This window comes from Theobroma umbraticum, unplaced genomic scaffold (genome assembly GCF_002168275.2).
Source record: "Theobroma umbraticum cultivar Fairchild unplaced genomic scaffold, ASM216827v3 scaffold_239.1, whole genome shotgun sequence".
In the NCBI taxonomy this organism is placed as follows: domain Eukaryota; kingdom Viridiplantae; phylum Streptophyta; class Magnoliopsida; order Malvales; family Malvaceae; genus Theobroma; species Theobroma umbraticum.
Genome location: NW_018397273.1, coordinates 3012748 through 3034010, shown reverse-complemented (window position 1 = coordinate 3034010; position 21263 = coordinate 3012748). Strand labels below are relative to the sequence as shown.

General features: G+C 33.3%; 1 protein-coding gene across 1 annotated transcript; it reads left to right on the top strand.

The window, feature by feature from the left end:
* The first annotated feature begins 12028 nt into the window (after nucleotides 1-12028).
* LOC110427025 (uncharacterized) lies at nucleotides 12029-18605 on the top strand. Its single transcript, XM_021442382.1, has 2 exons — nucleotides 12029-13240; nucleotides 18183-18605. The coding sequence occupies exons 1-2, from the start codon at nucleotides 12029-12031 to the stop codon at nucleotides 18603-18605; spliced, it is 1635 nt and encodes a 544-aa protein (XP_021298057.1).
* Nucleotides 18606-21263: the final 2658 nt, after the last annotated feature.

Sequence of the window (21263 nt, the reverse complement as noted above, 5' to 3'; positions counted from 1 at the left end):
ATACATTTAGGCTGTGCACATCCTTACACCCCACGTCACAAACCCTAATGCTGCATAACCTTAGCTCTTAAATTTAGGCGCTGCATGGAGGAAAGCTACTCATGTCGCACAGCTAGGGCAAGCACCTATGAGCCACTCTTAGCACATTATGGGTTGCACACGCAAGGGCCACTTTGAAGAACCGACTGGGTTACATGGGGATTGAGTTATTTAGGTTGTTGTTTGGGGTTAGATACTTGCTAAATAGGTTAAGGATTTTACCTTAACATGTCTTTACCTTTTTTGTATTCTAAGGAAATCTAGGTTAGCATATTCCTTATTTTTATTTACTTGCACAGTAAGTAGGTTAAAAGCTATAAATAGCCACCCTAGGTAGTCCTTTATTTTCATCAAGCATTAATCGTTTACCTTTGTGCTTAGATCATAGGTACTTTATTTTTCTCTCATTGGAGCAATAATACTTATTTACTATCCCCTATCTCTTTTTTCAAGTTTATTTACTTTATGCTTTTGCATTCTTACACACCACTGTGTACTATTTAGTGATCGAAAACACTCACCCTCGTTAAGGCTTGCTTGATCTTACCTACACGAGATTATAACATTGCAGGACTAAAGTTCCAAGCCAATGACACCTTACCCTTGGTGGTAGTTATTAAGTATATTTAAACCCTTGGTAATGGGGCAATTAGTGTCCATCATGGGCACCACGTGTCCTCTTGGTTGATGAAGGGCCTTATGGGCCTTTTGTTGTTTAGGCATAAGCCTTTTTCATAACATGGTATACTTTAATACGAGCTTCTAGTTATCTTAGATGTATATATTACGTCCATTAAAAACATCAAATGCTCTTTAGACTCCATAATATAGTTATTTTTGGTTTAATAGTTAAACCTTTGAATTTTTTTTTCAAAGTCTAATGAACTGTAGTACTTTTAATCCCTGCATAAAGTTTGGGATTGTCTCTGCCTTTTTTCTTGAATCATCTCCACTGAAACTAAGAGCAACAAACATAGATGAAAGGTAAAAAAATTGGCATCATATATTCCATGATTATTTTTAGGTAAACAGTCCACTAGAAGAAGAAGCATGATCCAGTTGCAAATCCTGAAGTTTCATTAGTTAAAGAGACAAACTGAATATATTTATGTCTCTATATATAACACAGAACCTGTCTTCACTGCCTAGTTACAAGCCTATTTAGTTTGATTTTTTTAAATTTAAAATTATTATGAATTTCTTATAAAAAATAATAGTTTTCAAAATTAAGATAAAGCTATTTAGTAAATTTACTTTTATAAGCTCTTCTTTTATAGATAAGTTGTTTAGCAAAACAACTTATATAAGCTCTAATTTTAATTAAAATTACCGTAAAGCATATTTAATAAATAATTTTTCATTAATCATGAATTGTTTTTAGTAGTCTTTGCAGAGAGAGGTAAATGAGTGATAGATCAGCCTTTACGTTGGAGTTGGGAGTTTGTAGAGAAAGGGAGAGGAAAGAGAGATTGATTGAAAGAGAGGATACTTTTTAAGAGGGTAATTGTGGGATTATTTTTTATAGATGAGGACATTTTTGAAATGAAAAGAAAAGTCTTCTGAAAAGCTAGTATATTTTTAAAAGAAAAAAAGAGAAAACTTCTCTCTAAATTTTTTCTTAAAACTTTTTTCTTTAAAAAAGTTATTTTTTCTATTTAAGAACTTCAAAAAATTTTATTTAATCTTACTTTTGCTTTTAAGAAATAGATAAATTGAAAAAAAAAAACTTACCCAAACAGGTGCTATATCTTGGCTTGCTTTCATTAATTTTTCCTTCCTTCGCACAAGATGATATGGCATCCATTTGTTGATTTGAAGGGTACTTTAACAGCTCCAACAATTGTGCTAAAGGCAAATCATATCATAATTTAAATCATATCACTATATGAATTTGTTTTCTTCTGTTGAATAAACATTTTTATGTTTGATTCATAAGAAAATTCCATCATTATATGAAATAGTTTTCATTCCATTTGATCAATTAATCATAAATCTTAATCAATTAATATTCATTTTAATCAAACTAATTTGATACTAATGCAATTTGTAATTGGTCAAATATTATTGTAAGGAAAAATATGCAATGTGGATAATTAAACAAAACATTATTATTCCAAATACAAAACATTAAAAATTTAACGTCCAAATGCTAAATATAAATGTTTTATCAGCCATCCACATGGTAATAAATGTTTCAAAACATTTAATTAAATTATCCAACAAATCAAAACATAAATATAAATATAAATAGAAATGCAAGCATCCAATGCTCTATGTCGTTCATTGGTGTGGTCACCTCCTTAGCTAAGATTTTACTCATCTTTGACCTTGGTCTTTGTAATATGTCATATATATTAAAACCAACATAAGGTATCATATACCTTTATAACATAAAGTAGTATATCTTAACAAATGGTACCTGAATTAGAAACTTCTACAAGCTTCTTTTTCTTACTAATAGTAGCCAGGTACTCCTTGCAATTTCTCCTCCAATGCCCAAGCTTGCCACAGTGATGGCAAATCGTTTAATCCTTTTTGACTCCTCCCTTAGGCTTAATTGTCCTTCTAGCTTGGGACTCTACATTTTTCCTTTTTTGGGGTTTTTTCTTCTTAGGCTTCGTTTGGGCCTTTGAAGAGGAAACAAGAAGTAAAACTCCTTTATTCTTCTTGATGGACCTTTTTACCGTGTTTAGCATATTCAAAAGTTTGAGAAAAATAGCTTCCAATCAATTCATATTGAAGCTCAACATGAACTAACCGAAGTTGTTAGGAAGAGAGTGCAGAAATAAGTATATACTTAGCTCATGATGCATCACTAGTATTAATTGTCCAAGCCTCTCAACGAGTCCAATGATCTTCAACACATGGGGTATAACAGAACTGCCTTCTACAATCTTGCACTAAAACAATTCCTTAAAGTTCTCATATATCTTAATGTGCCTTTCCTTATCGAACAATTCTCCAAGGTGAAGAATCATGAATTGGACATCCATGTGCACATGCTACTTTTGGAGCTTAAGGGTCATACTGGATAGCATCATGCATGCTGCCTGTTCATCGCCATCCTTATGACATTGGTATGCTTCCTATTCCTCAACACTAGCATCATTAGTAGGGATTGGTGGAATAAGAATGTCCAGGACACAAGATTTTTTCTCCTCTGTCAAGACAATTTTGAGGTTCCAAAACCAATCCAAGATGTTTAAGGCAACGAGTTTGTTTGCATCCAAGGTGCTCCGAAGTGATAAATTATTAAACATTTGTGATGTATATAAAATATGTCTGCATAAAATAAAATAAAAGCAATAGGTAAATAACATGCATAAACTATTTAAATAATGTTTTAGAATTTCAAATAGTTCTTCCATTATTTTATATGCAAAATGACAACTCTCAAAGTCATTTTAGAAAGTATCTTCTAAGATCTTTCTAGTGGGCTTGGACCCAATTCAACACACGAGGGATTTTTTCCTTTTTTGCTTTATTAATGTATCATTTGGTTAGCATGCATAGCATTTAATATATTGTATAAAATTAAATATATCACCGGTTGTTTTGCTAGGATGGTTATGGACTTTTCTACTCTAGTTTCCTTAAGCCATCAAAGGAAACTAGTTATTCAAATCTTAAGGGATAGCATACATTAAGCAATTCATGCCTTAGCTTGCATCCACCTTTATCTTTTCATGGTGCCTTGGATCTCTATCTTCAGATTTACAAAATTTCTTTCCTAATCCAATACTACTCCTAATTACAATTGAATGTAGAAACCACGAGTTACATTAGAAGGGAGTTTGATAAGAAAAGAATTTTACAAACCCAGAATGTAAAAGATAAGGTAGGGTTCACAAACCCTATTTGAAAAATTACCATAAAAACCCATTCAACCACTCATCCACAACCATATTAAATCTATAGTCCATACCCATCCTCATACATCCATAATCTAATTATGAACCTATAAGTAAATACAAACATGCTTCATACGATGATGATCTTGCATTTCATATGAAAAATGTCATTCAACATTTGAAGACCATAATTCTAATAATTTGGCATATTCTTGTGAAAACATAATTTGCAAAACACCTTAACCAAATCATTTACTAAAGTGACTAATCTTATTCACAACTTCAATCAATTCAAATCCGATTTGAAAATCTATGTAGACTTAGTAGTTCATTCTAATTAAACTTATTTTAATTAGAATCATGAACCATTTAAGAAACTTTACTAATTTAGATATCCATCCTAAACATTCTAGGAAAGTTCCATGATTATTTAAGACATGCCAACATTTTTGAAAATATGTCAACTATGTCTTAACACATTACGAGACTTGCATATGTTGTCCCAATCAAACTTGGAGTGTTATCTTGAATAGATTATGTGTCCTAAACACTTGCATATGTTGGAACGGTCGACGTTGCTGAACTGAACAGCACAGGAGGATCAAGGAACCTCATTACTTTCATCATACAACTATAATGTATGGATTAAAAATAATAACTGATTAAACGTGACGAATAAAACCATAGATTCAATGTAGTTGTCTTATATAAAAATAAGATTATGCATGCAATTTTTTTTATTTATAAATTTAAAATTTGGACTTTTTAATGCATTGCGAAATGTACTTTTTAAGTAATAATAGCAATATGAAAAAATATTCTTTGGTAAACTATTGAAAAATTTAAAGTCACTGAAAATTAAAATTTTCAATGATTTAATTTTTTAAACATCAAATAAAATATTATCAATTTAAGTTAAATAATGATAAAAAGAAAAAAAGTAAAAAAAGAAAGAAAAAATAAATATTAAAAAGCATAGTTGATATAAATGGAAACAAATAAAGAGTCACACTAGTATGAATTGAAAAAGGTAGACATAACGAAAAATGAATTTTTCTTCTTCGGTTTGGTGTGGTCTTTTTTTTTTCTTTTTTGTAAAATATTGAATTTTATTAAGTATCAAAGTGAACCTAATTACCACATTCACAAATTTCATTCTAGAATTTTATTAAGTTCTAAGGTTTTTTCTTCTCTGTTAAATATTGAATTTTATTAAATATTAAAGTGAATTTTATTAAGTTTTGAAAGAGAGCATGAGTAGATTTTTTTTAAAGAGGGCATTTGTGTTCTAAAATATTTGTATAGCTTTAGATATAATTTTTTTTTAATTGTTGACTAACGGTGTTAACAATTAAAAGACCAAAATTATCATTTTGAAACAAAAGGGACCAAAGTGTCATTTTGAAGTGTTTTGAGGCGAGAGCAAATTAAGTGGCCTAAAATAATTGGACTATGGAGAAAAAAAAAAGGCTAAAATCTTGTTTGAGTTGGACTTTTTTTCTTTGATTTCTTAGTTTCTAGTTTTTATCTCTAAAACTTATTATAAAAATAAAAGTAAAGATTTAAAATAAAATCATGATAAGAGATTGTTTGGTCTAACTTTTTTTTAACTTAAAAGCTATTGTGAAGCTTTTATGAAAAATAATAATTTTTAAGATTAAATTAAAACTATTTGATAAACTATTTAACAACATAAATTATATAAGCTCTAAGGTTAAAATTACCATAAAGGGTATTCATACAATCTTCAATTTAGCGTTATCCATTTAATTATGTTGTGACAATTATCTTACCATTTAAGACTTCTAATCAATATTAGAATCTTTAGATAATATGGTAAGATAACTCCCTTTTTAATTAAATTTATGTAATCAGATTACATGGATATTTTTTAAAGATTATCCATCAAATTTAACTAAAATAATCTAATCATTATTATATTTTAATAGGTTAATCGATCCTATTGATTTAGGAGTTATCTAATCTTGTTGAATAAGATTCTAAATAGGAGATTTGATATCATTAATTCAAAATTAATTGATTCCATCCTACATCCAAACTCATGATTCTAGGCATGCATCCCCAATGTTTTGGGAGTCAATGATCAGCTAAGGAAAGAATCCTTCTTGGTCTTTGAGTGCCTAATTTGTCCAGCAAACAACCTTTTTCCATAAAACGGTTGCATCAATGGCAACGGGAGGTGCGGAATCCATGTGTAGTGGCACCATGCACAACTTTTGTCATGGGTGCCATTTCACATGTGAAGAACATTCCACTTAACAATTAATCCAAATTCAAAATTTTATCTTTTAATTGAAAATTTCAAATGAGGATAATATTTTAAAATTTTCAAAATTAATTTTGCAAGATTATCTTGCCATTCAAAGCTGAATTCCAAGGCATAAATGTTCATTGAACTGTTTTCAAACTTGCAACAATTAATTGCCTAAATCAGCTTATTTGACCATGAAAATTTCCAGAGATAGTCCTCATTGAACTTTTAAATAAAGATAAATTTTTTGGAATTTTTCAGAATTAATTTCCAAAAGTTTCTTGTCAATTAAAATCAAAACTCATGCCTAAACAGTGAGCTGAACAAATTTGTATTTGCACCAATTTTCTTGCTTGAAATCAGCATATTTGAACTTTATCTTTTCTAGAAATAATACTTAAATAAACATTGCTAATAAGAAATTTATTTGAGAATTTTTCAGAATTAATTTCCAAGACTTGCTTGTTAATTAAAATTGATAATCATGTCCAAAACTATGTGTGTGACATAGATTTTAATTCTCTCGGATTTTCTTTCTTAAAATCAGCCAAATTGATCAAGAACGTTTCATGATCTTGCTGTCCACTTATCCAGCAACTAATGTGGAACAATTCCACAAAATTTGGTTGCTGGAAATTAAGCAAAAACTGAGCAAGGAGTCCAGCACCAACACACCACCAGAACATCCATCACCATGCATCCTTTTGAATCTAATTGAAATTTCATCTTATGCAATTTACATTTGCATTCGGGGATGATTGCAGAAACTCTTGATTGACAAATTCAAGATAATGAATTTCCACAATGTGTTGATTTGTTTCTAAAACCAAAGTAAAAGGATCAAATCGAAATGCATGTGCTGTCATTAGACAATGCAAAAACTAGTTAGTGTTTTCTTCAACCCAAAGATTTGTCACAAATGGTAATTAATCCTAACCTTTTAGGACTTTAAACATCATTTAAAATAACTTAAACATGTCTAAATCATGATAAAAATGTCTTTAAATTTTAATAAAATTGATTAAATTAAAAACACATTCTAGAAATAGGTTTTTCAAAGAGTGATGTAAAATCAAAAAGTAAAATTTCTAGAAGTTAATCATCAACATATAAACATGTTAAAACAATTAAACGCCTTGAAGGTGGCTTTGATACCAATGTTGGGATAGGCCGACCATGCATCAGTATACATATGATCATAGATCACTACCTCTCCAGCTAAAGAATGCTAGATTCCTTATCTAAAGCCCCGAATAGCATGTTTGATTGACCTTACATCTAGCTCGATTCTAGTAAACCAAAGCTATCTAAGAGGTTCTCGTGTAGCCTCTAATGAAAGTCCACACAATGATTATGAGAAACCCTATATTAGGACGGAATTGTTGTGCTTTACGATGTCTAGCAAAGTAGTGTTAAAAACACTTATCTTTAGAAACAAAAACTCTAGGCCAAATATTCAAGAAGAAAACTTATTTTCTCCTTTGTACTCACCAAGGGCAGTATACACTAGTTGGCTAATTTTTTTCTTTCTCAACTTGAAATTAGGCTTATGGCAAGGTTTATACACTTTGATTAATTTGAGCCCTAATTATGTTAATTATATAACTTTTATGTAATTACAAATTAATCCAATAACTTAATTAAACAATTTTAATGAACTCCTTAAAAACTTACAACTCATTAATCAAACAATGATTACATTACTCGATAACACTACATACATGCTTGTTGTTAACTGATTGAGTCCATAATTAATCAATTTCGTCTAAAAGATTATAAGCTTCTAATAGATTAAGTCCAATTTAATCACTTTTTCCAATTTAATCTTAATAATCACCTTTTGTGTGTCACCCAATAGGTTTCCAACATGTTGGCAATGGAATTAAATTGTAATCTTAATTAATTTAATTTCATAGACCAAGATTGACATCTAGCAATGAATCATGGGCACTTAAATGTTAAAAGAGTTAGGATGGTTTAACTCAACCTTTCAGTGATCAGTCTTTCACTGTAATTCATTCTCTCATTGTATATCCCCAAGATGACAAGAGCATGGTGCAGTGTCTTCTCTCTTAGAACTCCACATTGTTCCTGAAGTTTGATAATTAGCTCAATAGAGGCTTATGAAACTCTTTTTCATAATCTCCAAGTTGCCTTAGCCAAGGACTTCAATAAGCTAATATCAACCAAGAACTGTTAGGATATGTCCCATTATTCACTTAAGGTGATGATTTTGACCACTTATTTTGCCTTCACATGCTTCATGATATACCTAAAAGCATCCTAATTTGACATCCTGATTAAGCACTCATAGGGATGAAGTCAAAGCATAGCACTTTACATATAAAATAACTTAGTGTCTCAAGTCTAAGGAGCATTTACACGATTGTCACATGAGAAGTATTATGCAGACACTGAAATGAGATACCAAATGCACTTCTCATATCGGGTCATGTTTAGTGAACTTGCTTTCCTAAGGCAAACACCCACATCCTAGTTCCAAGTATCTCAATACTTCAATCTATGAGATTTGCTGTTTACTTCAAAAATAAGTAACATAGCATGTGCCAATCTTTGAACATTATTGATGCCCCGTTTTAGTAATACAATGATCAAGAACTATTTAGAGCTTATGCTTTGATGCATAGGAATCCTATAATTGCAACCCATTACAGTTCCCTTTTAAGACATATTAATTTCATGGAATTCAACCAATTAGACTTATAAACCATTATAATTGATGTCTTATTTATGAAGGAAAACCTTTCATCATTCAATATGAATGGTCTAGTTGCATGATTGGAACCAAAGCTTGACAAATCTCAATTGGCTATAGAGCTTATTCCAACAGTGAAGACTCTGGCTAGAGCACGATAATTTTAGGAAATGAATTTCTTACAATGCATGACAGTTGATCAAAGTCCTGACTACTATGGAAAGTTTTAAGAGTTAACACTCCACCTTGCTTTTAAGCATTTGGAGATACATGGTGAAAAGGTTGAATTACATTGTAAGACTAATCACTGAAAATGTTGAGTCAAACTATTTTCAATTCTCTAACATTTGAGAGGTCATGATAGATTGGTTTATCCCACTCTTGGTCTATGATCATAAGATGGTTCATATGATCAATGATAAACTTAAACTAGTTTCAATTTATCTAATCCTAAAATTAATTTTTGGATTACATTCAAAGAACATTGCCAACATGTTGAAAGCCGAATGGGTCATGCACGCAAAATGAGATTTGAAAATAAAATGGGATGGGTGATCAAGTAAGACTTAATCAAGTTAGAAGCTATGAGCTACTAAGCACTTAATTAAAATAGTTTAATTAAGTGAGAGGTTAATTCATAATTACATAAAGATGTAATTTCCCACACATGGGCTGGAATTAACCCTAACCATAAAAGCCTAACTTAAGCCTCACTTTCAAGAGAGTTTGAAAACACAGAGACCCTAACCGGTTCATAGCCGCCTTTTACAAGAGAGAAAGAAAATATTTTACTTTTGTAAAGCTTTCAAATAAGGGTGAGTTTACACTATAGAAAGTTTCACTCTTGTAATCAACCTAGCTAGCAGTTTGTAGAGGGAAAAGTAATCCCAATCCTTGCGAAGGAATTTTAGAGAACATTGGTTTGGACTTTCATTAGAGGCTGCATAAGGAAATCTTGGACAGCTTTAGTTTTCTACAACTGAGCATGGTGTGGAGTTGATCAAAGAACTATTTAGGTGTTAAGATAAAGGATCCAGCATCCTTTATCTATAAGGTAGTGATCTATAATCATGTGCTTGCTGCAAAATTACTTGGTGACATTTAAAGGACCTTTGAAAATGACCTTAGGTGGGTAAGGTCGATTTTTTATGTTTTGTTTTTGTTTTTGTTCCATTGTTTTAATTTTTATTACATTGGGATGCATGGTTGACCTCTCCATTCACGAAGCCTCAGGGGACAATGAACAAAAAAGGTTAGCTTGGTGGTTGATGGGCTTTTGGAGGGCTCGAGATGGATATCAGAGCCTTAATGGATGACAGATAGGAGACAGATAAACAAGGTCAGCTCAATGGTAGATTGCCTTCTAAAGGACCCAGGATAGGTGCTAGACTCTAGACAGTCGATGGATAAAAAGCCTCAGCTCGATGGTTGACAAGCTCTCAGGGATCGAGGATAGTTGTTGGAGCCTTAATGGATGATGGACAAGGGATAGAAGAGGACATCCGTCCGATGGTTGATGGCCTCCAACAGACAACAAATAAGGAACGAATTTAAGAAGACTCGAGGTAGGTGCCTAAGCCCTGACAGATGACCGATAAGGGATGGACAGGGGACGGATAGAAGACGTCCATCAATTAATTGATGAGCTCTCGTAGGACTCGGATGGGTTTGGGGTTTCACAATATAAGACATTACTAAGAAAACACTCATTTTATAAATTAAGTGGTGTGAGGGTGAAGGGAAAGACTATTAATATTACATCAATGCACTATATTAAAGGTCAATCCGTTATGTCGCTTTTGAAAGCTATTACATAAATGTAAATATAAGTTACAATGTGAAAAGTGGTTGACATATGCTCATTGAGGAATTTTGAGATAATCTAATATGATCAAATAAATCTAGATCACGTAAAACACTATATTTTTTAAATGGTTGATTATGTTGTCTCTAATGAGTTCCTAATATAGACCTCCTAACATTCAAATGTACTTAGCGTTTGGACAATCCAATAACTAGTATGAACTTGGCAATGGGATGGCTTAAGAGAGTGGTAAGATAGTTTTACCATCATGTGTGAGTAAGAGATAATGGCTTTCTTGCGATAACACCTTTGATGGCCGTCCTATTTGGATTAGACTATCTAAAATAATGTTTTACCCTTTTATCTTGATAAATTGGAATTATCAAGATTACTAGATATTAACATCATCTGATAAGGTATTATTGGATTATCTTATGAGAGTTATCTATTGATCTTTAAAAGATTACAAATAGGCTTGGGTGTTCCAATAAATGCCATACCAACAATTCACTAAGACTATTTAGAAAATTACAAGAGTAGAAAACTCTCCTCTCCTTAATAAAATACAATTGTCACTCCATCGGCAGGCTAAGGTTTTTGTACTGTAAAAAGTGTGATTATTACTCAATTCGGTAATAGTTTCCTACGACAAGTCTTTTAGAGATCATCAATAAGCTCGTAAGATGTCTAAGGATTAAGATCTTGAAGTCACTCTGCATTAATTTTTGAAGACTACAAGTGGTACAAGTTAGATTAAAGTAAACTATTCCACAATTTATTTTTTTAAATTCACACATTTTTCTAACCGTTTTTATATATACTTATCATTTAAAAATTAATAAGAGAACAAGTATTCAGGTTGCTACACATGAGAACAAAATAATGATATTTCAAAAAAAGGAGAGAAAAAGCTAGACCTTGCCCTTCCATTTGCATTTCCGTGGAAACAAAAGGCTTTCCCCAATAAATTGTAAATGATATAGCTACTAATCCGTATCTAAATTAACTTGTATATGACGGATCAAGTGCGCGTAAAAAGCATCTCATCTGCTAATTGTTTGGACAGGTTTCCTTAGGAATAAAAAGCATCTTGATTTAGTAACCATTTTATCTAATTTCTATCATGAGTTGTGACTTTGTTATATCATCTTTAATTATTATTTTATGCATATAATATTTTCTTCAGTTGACCATATTAATTTTAAAATTATTGTATTAGCTGTCGTATTAGGTTTTGTTTTTAAGAGATTTAAAAAAATGAATAGCAAAACTAGCGGCTTCCAGTTCAGCTGTGCTTAATAACTTGTACGATATCTTTCTTAATACAGCGAACAAATCCAAATCCAATGGTTTACCCTGGAAAACCCAAGTCTCTTTCCACCAATCTCTGCTTCCTTTTCCTCCTCTTGTCAACAAATCTCCTCACCTTTTTCCTATCTTCCACCCTTTACGCTTCTTGCTCTCTCCGAGTCCGAGTCCCTACTTCCTCTTCCAGTGACACCGTTGCCCCCAAAACCAATGCTACTGACGCGACCAGCGTGCAAGATTATTCTCTGTCTGAATTGATCTCTCAACCTACTTCAAAACCTGACGAATTCCTTAGCTTTCTTTCTGGACAGTCACTTCCATTAGGATTCAACACAAACTTTGGTTCCAATACCATCTATTCTGCAGTGGGACGCGCCTGCACTCTCTTTTCGGATGAACTTCGACAGTACATGTCGTACAAAGTGAATGGATCATGTCCGGATGACGAGCTGCTCAGCCAGAAGCTCCTCCTCAGGGGCTGCGAGCCACTGCCTCGCCGCCGTTGTCGCCCCGCTGCATCGCCTCAATACACCGAACCATATCCTCTTCCTACCAGCCTATGGAGAACACCACCCGATTCATCAGTTGTGTGGACAGCTTATGCTTGCAAGAACTACACTTGTCTTATCAATAGGAAGCGTAAGCAAAAGGGTTTCGACGATTGCAAGGATTGCTTTGATCTTGAAGGCCGTGAGAGAACTCGTTGGACTTCAAATAGAAGCGAGGATGGACTTGATTTTGCTATTGATGAAGTGTTAGCGGCAAGAAAACCTGGTACAATCCGAATAGGGCTTGATATCGGTGGTGGGGTGGCTACCTTTGCTGTCAGAATGATGGAAAGAAATATAACCATTGTAACAACCTCCATGAACTTAAATGGTCCATTCAATACTTTCATCGCCTCAAGAGGGGTTATCCCTTTGTACGTGAGCATTTCGCAGAGGCTGCCTTTTTTCGATAGCACATTGGATATAGTGCACTCCATGCACCTTTTGAGCAACTGGATTCCAAGGACGATGCTGCATTTCTTAATGTATGATATCTACAGAGTGCTAAGGCCTGGAGGATTGTTTTGGTTAGATCATTTCTTCTGTGCTGGGGAGCAGCTGGAGGAGATCTATGCTCCTCTTATTGGAAGCGTTGGATTCAACAAGTTGAAGTGGGTGGTGGGGAGGAAGCTTGATCGTGGGCCGGAGCTCAGGGAGATGTACCTCTCAGCTTTGTTGGAAAAGCCGTTAAACAACTCTTCGGTCTACTTGCCTCTCTTTCTTATTTTATGTCTACCTATTACTTTATTTATTGTGTATAAGGTTATTACGCCCAAAAGTATTACCAAAAGTATTAGGTTTGTAATTAAATTGGGGAATATCGACTCAACAACTCTTAAAAAAAATGGAAATTTAGGGCAGGCCCCTGTGTTTGTTTTATATATATATGGTTTATGTTCCAAATACAAAAAACAATAAAAGTTTTACTGGTCCCCATGGAAACATGATTGCAAGCAAAATGCTCAAGTGATTAATTTCTCCTCCGGAAACGTAATTTGCTGTTTAATCTTCGCTAGGACAGGTGCACAAATAAGGGACTGATTTCATATCATCTGTCAAGTACAGAGTTAACCCACTTTAAGTCCAAACTCTGTCAACAAAAATTTTTTTTAAAAAAAAGTTTTAGGAAAAATTTTAGAGAGAAGTTTTCTCTTTTCTTCTTTTAGAAATATACTAGCTTTTCAAAAGAATTTTTCTTTTCGTTTAAAAAATGTCCTCATTTATGAAATATAATCCCAACATTACCATCTTAAAAAGTACCCTCTCTCTCAATCGATCTCCCTCTCATCTCCGTCTCTCTACAAATCTCCCAACTCTAACCTAAATGGTGATTTATCATTGCTTTACCTCTCTCTCTAAAGACTACTAAAAAAAAAAAGAAAAAAAATTATGATTAATAGAAAATTATGATTTAAATATGCTTTACGGTAATTTCAATTAAAATTAGAGCTTATATAAGTTGTTTTGCTAGAAAAGTAAATTTGCCAAATAGCTTTATCTTAAATTTGAGAGCTATTATTTTTTATAAGAAATTTATAATGATTTTAAGTTTAAAATAATCAAACTAAATATGCTCGTAATCAGGCAGTGAAGATGGGTGTTATGTTATATATAGAGACGTGAAATATGTTAAGTTTGTCTCTTTAACTAATGAAACTCCGAGATTTGCAACTGGATAATGCTTCTTCTTCTAGTGGAATGTTTGCCCAAAAATAATCATGGAATATATGATGCCAATTTTTTTACCTTTCATCTATGTTTGTTGCTCTCAGTTTTGGTGGAGATGATTCAAGAAAAAAGGCAGAGGCAATCCTAAACTTTATGTAGGGATTAAAAGTCCTGTAGTTCATTAGACTTTGCAAAAAAAAAAAAAATTCAAAGGTTGTAACTATTAAACAAAAAATAACTTCATTATGGAGTCTTAAAGAGCATTTGATGTTTTTAATGGATGTAATATATATATCTAAGATAACATGAAACTCATATCAAACTATGCCTTGTTATGAATGAGGCTTACGCCAAAACAATAAAAGGCCCATCAAGCTCTTCATCAACCAAGAGGACACGTGGTGCCCTGATGGACACTAACCACCCTCATTCCCAAGGTTCTAAATATACTTAATAGCTGCCACCAAGGGTAAGGTGTCATAGGCTTGGAACTTTATTCGTGCAATGTTATAATTTCATGTAGGTAAGATTAAGCAAGCCTTAATGAGGGTTACTGTTTTCTATCACTAAATAGTACATAACGGTGTGTAAGAATGCAGAAGCATAAATTAAATAAACTTGAAAAAAGAGATTGGGGACAATAAATAAGGATTGTTGCTCTAATAAGAGAAAAATAAAGTAACTATGATCTAAGCACAAAAGTAAATGATTAATACTTGATGAAAATAAAGGACAACCTAGGGTGGCTATTTATAGCTTTTAACCTACTTACTGAACAAGTAAATAAAAACAAGGAAATATGTTAACCTAGATTTCCTTAGAATACAAGAAAAGTTAAGATATGTTAAGGTAAAATCCTTAACCTATTCAGCAAGTATCTAACCCTAAACAACAGCCCAAATAACCCAATTCCCATACAACCCAATCGATTCTTCAAAGTGGCCATTGCTTGTGCAACGCATAATGCGATAGGAGTGGCTCACAAGTGTTTGCCCTAGTTGTGCAGCATGAGCAGCTTTCCTCCATGCGGCATCCAAATTTTAGGAGCTAAGGCTATGCAACATTAGGGTTTGCAACGTGGGGTACGAGGATGTGCACAGCCTAAATGTATGGGGTGCACAAGTTTGCATGACCTAATAGCGCATGCCACACAAGTGTGCAATGCTCAGTAGCGTGTGGCGCATATGTGTAAAGAATCTTTTCACGACCTTTGCATGCACAAAACTTGTTTGCTGGGCTAGAGCACTAGGCTCATTAGGGCGTGGATGCATGTAGCCTATGCGGCTCAAGTTGCTATTGCGTGTAACGACTATGGAAACTTGGGTTGGACCTATATGTCATGTCATTCTGCCCCACTTGATTTTGACAATGCCCTCGTTGTAGAGTGGAATGCCTCAATGGAGTCTTGGAACTATCACAAAACTACTATTAGGTCCCAACTAGCTTATTCTTCTAGCACTTTTTTCAACTTCACTAAGTACTGGTGTTGCGGCATGTAGTTCTGTTGTCGTAACACCCTATTGGTAAGAATGTTGTCCACCTTTTTCTCGTACGTTGAGCATACACCCACTAGTGCTCTTTGACTTATTTCGTGAATTAGAACATTTTTGTTTGCATGATATAGCTTTAACATACTCACATGAAAGACCGAATGGATTTTCGACTTAGGTGGCACATCAAGTTTGCATGCCATCAGACCAATTCATTTGGTCACTCTATAAGGCCCCTCGTATTGTCTTAACAGTCCCTTTTGGAGTTCTCTATCCTTGAGTACAATGTGCAACTTAACTAGTACCAAGTCTCCAACCGTGAAACTTATTTCTCTCCAAGCCTAATCAGCCCACTTCATGGTGCGGTTGGCTGCCTTAAGTAAGCATGCATGATAATTCTATTTTATAAAGTTATTTGATCACAATTTTGGGTGCATTTTGTTTAAGTTCTTGAGAATTAAGTTAGAAATTAGTTATTTTTAGTCATTTATTTTATTTTATTAAACTATGTTGGGTTGATTTGCTTTAAACCTAATTTGTGATATTTTGCTTTAATCTTAGTTATTATTTAAGTTAGTTTGTTGCTTTTGTAAGTGTGCCATGCAAAAGGGTGATAATTTGTGAAAAATAATGCATTCAAGGTGCAGACTTCAATTGCACATGTTTTGGTATTTCGAGCTTATCTTTCACTATAGAAATTAAATTAATGTGATTCTTGAACCATTGAAAAGCTAAGAGGCAGAGATACAACTTTCATGTACCTTATTACCCAATTAAGCCTATAAGAAGGAGAAAATTGTGGCACAACATGAACCAATATAGTAGAAATAGCATGAGGCAAGATGCACCATAATGCCACCTGAGCTTATGGCACCGCAACACTCATCGATATCTTGGCACACTAAAATTCTAGTTTTCATTACATTAGGTCTTTTAAGGCTATTTAAGGAGGGCATCTTAGAGCACTTTTAAGGGAAATAAAGAGGAGTTTTTCTAGAGAAAAAGAAACACAAATAAAAAAAGAAAGAAAGGAAAAATCAAAGAAGATTGAAGACCTGAGATCTGACAAATCTTAGTTTCGCTCTCTACTTTAGTTCTTTTTTCACTTTCTTTGTCTTGGTTTGATGGTTGGTTTTCTTTGGATGATGTTTTCTATAGATATTATGAACTAATGTACTTTTTCTAAGATTATGATTGAACTCAACATGTAATCTAAATACTTTATCTCTCTTTCGCTTATTATCAATGGAATATGAGTTGTTTGTTCCAATTTTGTGTTTAATGCTTCCAAATGCTTGATCACCAATTAGATTCATTTGAATATCTGAATAAAACTTGATGAAAGGAGTTCAGATTAGACCATAAGTGGAATAGCATGTGCTCAAATTTACTTAGTTGATTAGGTGATTTGATTTGTATATAGGATAGATAGATACCTATGTGTCACATGTAGCCAAGATTAAAGCACAAGCTTAATGAATTTTTTTCTAATTGAATTTACATAGACACATAGTAAATTAACTGAGAGAGATATTTCTATAAGAACCTTGGGAGAAACTTATAAACAAATTGGGACTCATTTTTAACAGCTCAATCCATTAATATAAGTTTAGAGAGAGAAAAAGGATTCCGAAGAAGTGCTGATGAATAATGTAATCGTAGGCTTTTTATTAACTAAATTTGTCTAATGAAGTTTTACTTATTGCCTTTTAGATTAAATTTACTTATTATTTAGTTTGAGTTTTGCTTTTATTTAATCATTTTAATTTGGTTATTTGAATAATATTAGATTTTGTTAATTTTAATATTTAGAAAAAGTTGGTGCAATTCTTTTTGGGATTCGACACTCTGTATACTATTATATTACTTGTTACGATACGTACACTTGCATGAGAAAATTTACAACAACTTTTTGGTACTATTGCCGAAGAATTGTTTTCCTACTTTTTACTAATATTAATACTAAGCAAACTATTCTTACTTCAAGCTTTTTTTTGCTTTATTTTCAGGTACTTTTAGTTATTATATGAGAAAAGAAGCTTGGAAATTATCCCTTATGATCTGAAAATTGAAAAGAACTTTTGAAAATTTCAGAGAGAAAATTCACAAGACTCTACCCATCTTGAAGCAATGGCTGAACAAGAAAGAGAAAAACGAGTTCTTTGAGAGACTATACTATTCTTTTGGTGTGAGGTCTTCACTCAAGCATTTGAAGGCGAACCATTTAAGCTAATAACTTTGAGATAAAGTTGATGATCATCCAAAAGATTCATACATCAATCCAATTTGGAGGTTTATCTAATGATGATCCTAATGCATACATCTCATATTTTCTAGAGATTTGTGATACATTAAAGTACAATGGAATCATTGATGATGCAATTAGGCTAAGACTCTCTCCTTTTTCATTACGAGCCAAGGCAAAGAATTCATCGAATTCACTTCTTACTAGCTCTATTACTACTTGGGATAATCTGGCTTAAAAGTTTTTAGCTCAGTTCTTCTCACCAACTAAAATTGGGAAGATGAGGAATGACATCGCATTATTCATGCAACTAGATTCAAAATCTTTATATGATGCTTGGGAAAGGTACAAAGATCTACTTAGAAGATGTCCTGATCATGGGTTTCCTAAATGGCTACAAGTACAAATATTTTATAATGAGTTAATAAGTCCTATTAGAACTACCATTGATTTTGCAACTAAAAGAGCACTCATGGCAGAATCTATTGATAAGCCATATGACCTATTGGAAGAGATGGCATCTAACAATTACCAGTGGCTTTTTGAGATATCGGTGCTTAAGAGAGTTGTTGGTATTCATGAAATGGATGCTATCAATGCCTTGACTGCACAAGTAGCTGCTTTAGCTAAGAAATTTGATACTTTAATGGTTCATTCTATTTAGGGCTTGTTTGTTACTTATGATTTCTGTGGAGAAAGGCATTCTAGTAATCACTGCCCAGTTAATTCTGAATTAGTACAATTTATTGGAAATCTTAATCGACAGCAAAATAACTTGTACTCTAACACTTATAATCTTGGGTGGAGGAATAACCATAACTTTTCTTGGAACAATAATCAGAGATCTTTATTAGTTCTAAAGCCAAATTTTCCTCTTAGATTCCCACCTCAAGTTAGAGCTCCTATGTTTGAGAAAAAGCCACTGATGGAAGAAATGTTCATACAATTGATGGCAATGTATTATGCCTACATAGAAAAGAATGATGCCATCATTCAAAGTCGAGTGGCTATAATTTGAAATCTTGAGACACTAGTGGGCCAACTTGCCAATGCCATCAATAATAGGCCTTAGGAAACTTTATCGAGTAACATTGAACCTAATCTTAGAAGAGAAGGAAAATAGCATTGTAATGCAACCGCACTTAGAAGTGGGAAAAAGGCAGAAAGCAATAGTATGCAATTAGATTTTCTAGGTAAGCTTGTTGAAAAAGAAACAGTGGTTGAAAATTTTGTGGAACAAGCTCCAAGTGAGAAACCTCAACCATCTCTGTGACAACCTCCGCCACCCTTCTCTCACTGTTTTCAAAAGCAAAAACTTGATAAGCAATTCCAGAGATTTCTTGAGGTATTTAAAAAGCTCCATATTAATATCCCTTTTGTTGAAACTTTGGAATAGATGCCAAGCTATGTTAAGTTTTGAGAAACATTATGACTAAGAAGAGGAAATTGGAAGCTTTTGAAACAATTGCACTTACTAAAGAGTGCAGTGCTATAATCTAAAAAACCTTCCTCCAAAGCTTAAGGACCCAAGGAGTTTTTCTATCCTTTGTAATATCAGTAGTGCTAAATTTTCAAAAGCTTTGGGTGAATTGGTTGCTAGTGTTTCAATTATGCCTTTGTTTATTGTTAAGAAACTTGGACTTCATGAGATTCTATAACGACTGCTCCTCAATCGCTATCGACGTCCGAGTCACGCAAGAGAACCCGCTAACTCTCGATCAAGCCTTAATTAAAATATTAATCATTACTTCACATTTATACCATCAATCTATAAAATTATTTATAAATCGACTAAGCTTTTATTCCACACAAATGTAAAAATGATACATCATGACTTATAATCTCTAAATGTACATTTGTATTGACACAATTGTCTACTTTCATAATAAATTACTCTATGAAGACTCGACCTCTACTAGCAAAGCAACTCGGAATAAAGTGCTATGAGATACCTTTACCTATTCGCGGTGGACTGAAATTGCCAATGACTACACGCTAAGCTGATCACTGTCTACAAAAGGAAAATATAAGGGGGTGAGTCTCACAGACTCAGTGATCATTGGCTCCGTGAGCAGGGCGTAGATGGGAAACACACATAAAGCAGGTAAGTTGAATAATAAAACTGAAATAATTAAATCACAGTCTTTAAATACCAAATCATAAGTAAGATATTTGTGCCTTGTAAAAATAATGATGTAAATCATAATAATATTTTCACTTGGCAAAATGGTAGCGAAACAATGTTACGAAACCAAGTTCAAAATCGAAAACATTGTTTTCCATACAAATATGGTCAACGATTTAAAGTATGCACGCTCCCAAATTATGTTGCATGTAAAGAAATCAAGTGTATGGCCACGTAAAACATCTCAGGTTCATCAAGTATGCACTGAAAGCTTTTATTCAAACCAGGGGAGCTACAAAGAATCTCAAATCTTCACCATGCCAAAGAGTATGCATCGAAAACTCACAAGGCTCTTGAGAAGGTAAGTATAGGAATCACCCATGGACCCATTTCCACTTAATAACATCCGAGAGCTCTACTCCACCGGATCCCCACAGCCATGGCAGTCTCGACGATGTTGGTCGGCATTAGAGAAATTGAGCGGTCACAACCGCGAATATCACTGGTGGCCTAGCCATATATAACAACTAGTGGCCTTGCCATGTAAATCACAGACTATGGCCCCCAGCCACGTCTAACAGCCTGTTGGCAACCCAAAAGTTCTCTAGCTAAACCTCACATGTGCACAAGGGTCACACTTAACCGAAGTGATAGTCGGCCTACTCTTGACGCTCTCAGTTTATCAAAATCATTTTTAGAACCAAATCAGGTTTTACAAGGCTTTTCCTTTTAAATCCTTTCAAATCAAGGTTTGATAACCCCTTTGAAGTTACTTTTCAAGCTAAATGGCATGGTGTAAATATTTATATACAAATTGGGCTAAAACTGAAGCTCAAAACTTGCATTCAAAATCGTTTAACAAATGCATTAGCTATTTATATCATACAAAAGAATACAAGGCATAGATTTTGATACAAACATTGTGAAAGGCTTGTTTTTGGGTTTCTAAAACTCTTTATGCGTATAGCTTATCTATAGGTATATCCAAATCACTTTAAAAACACTTGCATTCACAAACTTCTTATGGTTTCTACCAGTTCATGCTTTATACAATAGCAATATATAAATTATTGTAAATCCATTCAAAATTGCCTACCAAGGCTAACAGCTCATGCTATCACAAATGCTCTTAAAAAACCAATCATGTTTATTAATGTAAATCAATATATCATACGAATATTTTAAAAATCCGCACCC

Excerpts from the sequence above, each read along its gene's own strand:
- LOC110427025 (XM_021442382.1), top strand. The coding sequence starts at position 12,029 with ATGGTTTACCCTGGAAAACCCAAGTCTCTTTCCACCAATCTCTGCTTC. Across the intron at positions 13,241-18,182 it reads AGCCGTTAAACAACTCTTCG|TTTTTAGCTCAGTTCTTCTC; the intron begins GTCTACTTGCCT and ends CTGGCTTAAAAG.